Source organism: Myotis davidii, unplaced genomic scaffold (genome assembly GCF_000327345.1).
Source record: "Myotis davidii unplaced genomic scaffold, ASM32734v1 scaffold512, whole genome shotgun sequence".
In the NCBI taxonomy this organism is placed as follows: domain Eukaryota; kingdom Metazoa; phylum Chordata; class Mammalia; order Chiroptera; family Vespertilionidae; genus Myotis; species Myotis davidii.
Genome location: NW_006284323.1, coordinates 2,256,479 through 2,258,210, shown reverse-complemented (window position 1 = coordinate 2,258,210; position 1,732 = coordinate 2,256,479). Strand labels below are relative to the sequence as shown.

Genomic DNA, 1,732 nt, shown 5'->3' with positions numbered 1-1,732 from the left:
GGCTAATATGCAAATTGTCCCCTCAGGAGTTTGTGGAAGGAAGGGCCCAGCCGCCTGGCAGCCAGTAGCTGGGCAAGGAAGGTCCCGATCAGCCCTGATCTTCGTCCAGGCCTAGGGACCTGACCCGTGCATGAATTTCGTGCACCAGGCCTCTAGTAGAACATAAAATTCCCAGAAGTATTTAAAACATCCTGTTCCATTTCCTCTTTTCCTTCAATGAGGATTTGCTGAATTGGTATTTAGGGGAAAAGTAAAAACTGGTGCTCAAAGTCAAAATGACTGCAGAAAGAGCTGGAAACAAAGCAGACATCATACTCCATCAAAGTGAGTCATATAATTAAAAATGGTGCCTGCTGTTAACTCTCTTCACAGTCACAAAATGCTGATGCCTGCAGTCCTGGACTGTGGCTGAGCAAAGCTTGGGAGACTACAGATGAGTCTCAAAACATTGAAAAAAGTCACAATCAGGGAAAGAAAAGTAAAGTGGGGTTTATGGCTGCCTCATGCGATATTGGGTCTGTATTAGGGCCACCTGAATACCCAGAGCCTTTATACTCTGCATCCTGTTGCTACACATCATTTAGTAAATACAGAAAGAACCAGTTCAGGGCTAAATGTTGAGTAAAAGACTGTTACATTACTGATGTGTTTGGTCTAAAACCTGTTACAGATCTTATGTCTGATTATAAAGTGAATGCTGCTGAAAATGAACAATCATAAATTATGTAGCCAGTAAAACCCTTTTTTATTCCTGGAAAGCTGACTGATTTATATGCATTCTTTCCCCCCATGACCACCATTAAAATCTTACTTTTTGGTGGACTTTGTTTCTTGGAACTTGGTGGCAGGCCCTTGTCACGCTTTCCTGATTCTGCAGAGAGAGAAGCTGTAGACGCAAGTCCTCGAAACACTTGTCCTTCTAGAAGCAGAGTCTGACAAAAGAATTAAAAAATAAGGATAATTTTAGGAATCTGAAGAACAAACAAAACTGACACAGACTCCGACACAGAGAGTCGACTGGTAATTGCCAGAGGGAAGTAGGGTTGGGGGACTGAGTGAAAAAAGCCAAGGGACTGAGAAGTTCAAGTTGATAGTTACAAAATAGTCAAGGGAATATAAAGTACAACACAGGGAACATAGTCAATAATATTGCAATAACTATGTATGGTGCCAGGTGGGTACTGAAAATATCAGGGGAATGCTTTGTAAAGTATATGATTGCCTAACTGCTATGTTGTATACCTGAAACCAATACAAAATAAGATTGAAAGTAAACTGTAAAGTAAAAATTAAAAAAAATTTAAAGACTATTTTAGCATTATACCAACTTGTACTTCTCAGTTCCTTCAATAATCTTCAATTATTACTACATATGAAGACTATGTATTGTTACTACTACATATAAATGCTTTGCATTGCACTCACATGGCATATTCATGATTATAAAACACAAAAAAGCTGCAAAAAAGAGAAAAACACCTGAGTTCAAGAACATGCACTATTGCTGGTTTGGTTCAGTGGATAGAGCGTTGGCCTGCAGACTGAAGGGTCCCGGGGTTGATTCCAGTCAAGGGCAGGTGCCCAGGTTGAGGGCTGGGGCGTGCAGGAGGCAGCCAATCAATGATTCTCTCTCATCATTGATGTTTGCAGCTCTCTCTCCCTCTCCCTTCCTCTCTGACATCAATAAAAATATATTAAAAAAAAAAAAGAACCCACCCTGCTGGCCTTTGGG

At 40.7% G+C, this 1,732-nt stretch overlaps 1 protein-coding gene across 1 annotated transcript in view; it reads right to left on the bottom strand.

Annotated features, from left to right (window-relative positions):
* Positions 1 to 941, bottom strand: part of NDUFV3 (NADH:ubiquinone oxidoreductase subunit V3) — a gene marked incomplete at its 5' end in the record, with an annotated part of 10,364 nt that extends 9,423 nt beyond the window's left edge. Inside the window, one exon of the mRNA XM_015568873.1 lies at positions 812 to 941. Coding sequence (XP_015424359.1) covers positions 812 to 941 — 130 coding nt within the window. The remainder of the gene's footprint in view (positions 1 to 811) is intronic.
* Between the last annotated feature and the right edge of the window lie 791 nt (positions 942 to 1,732).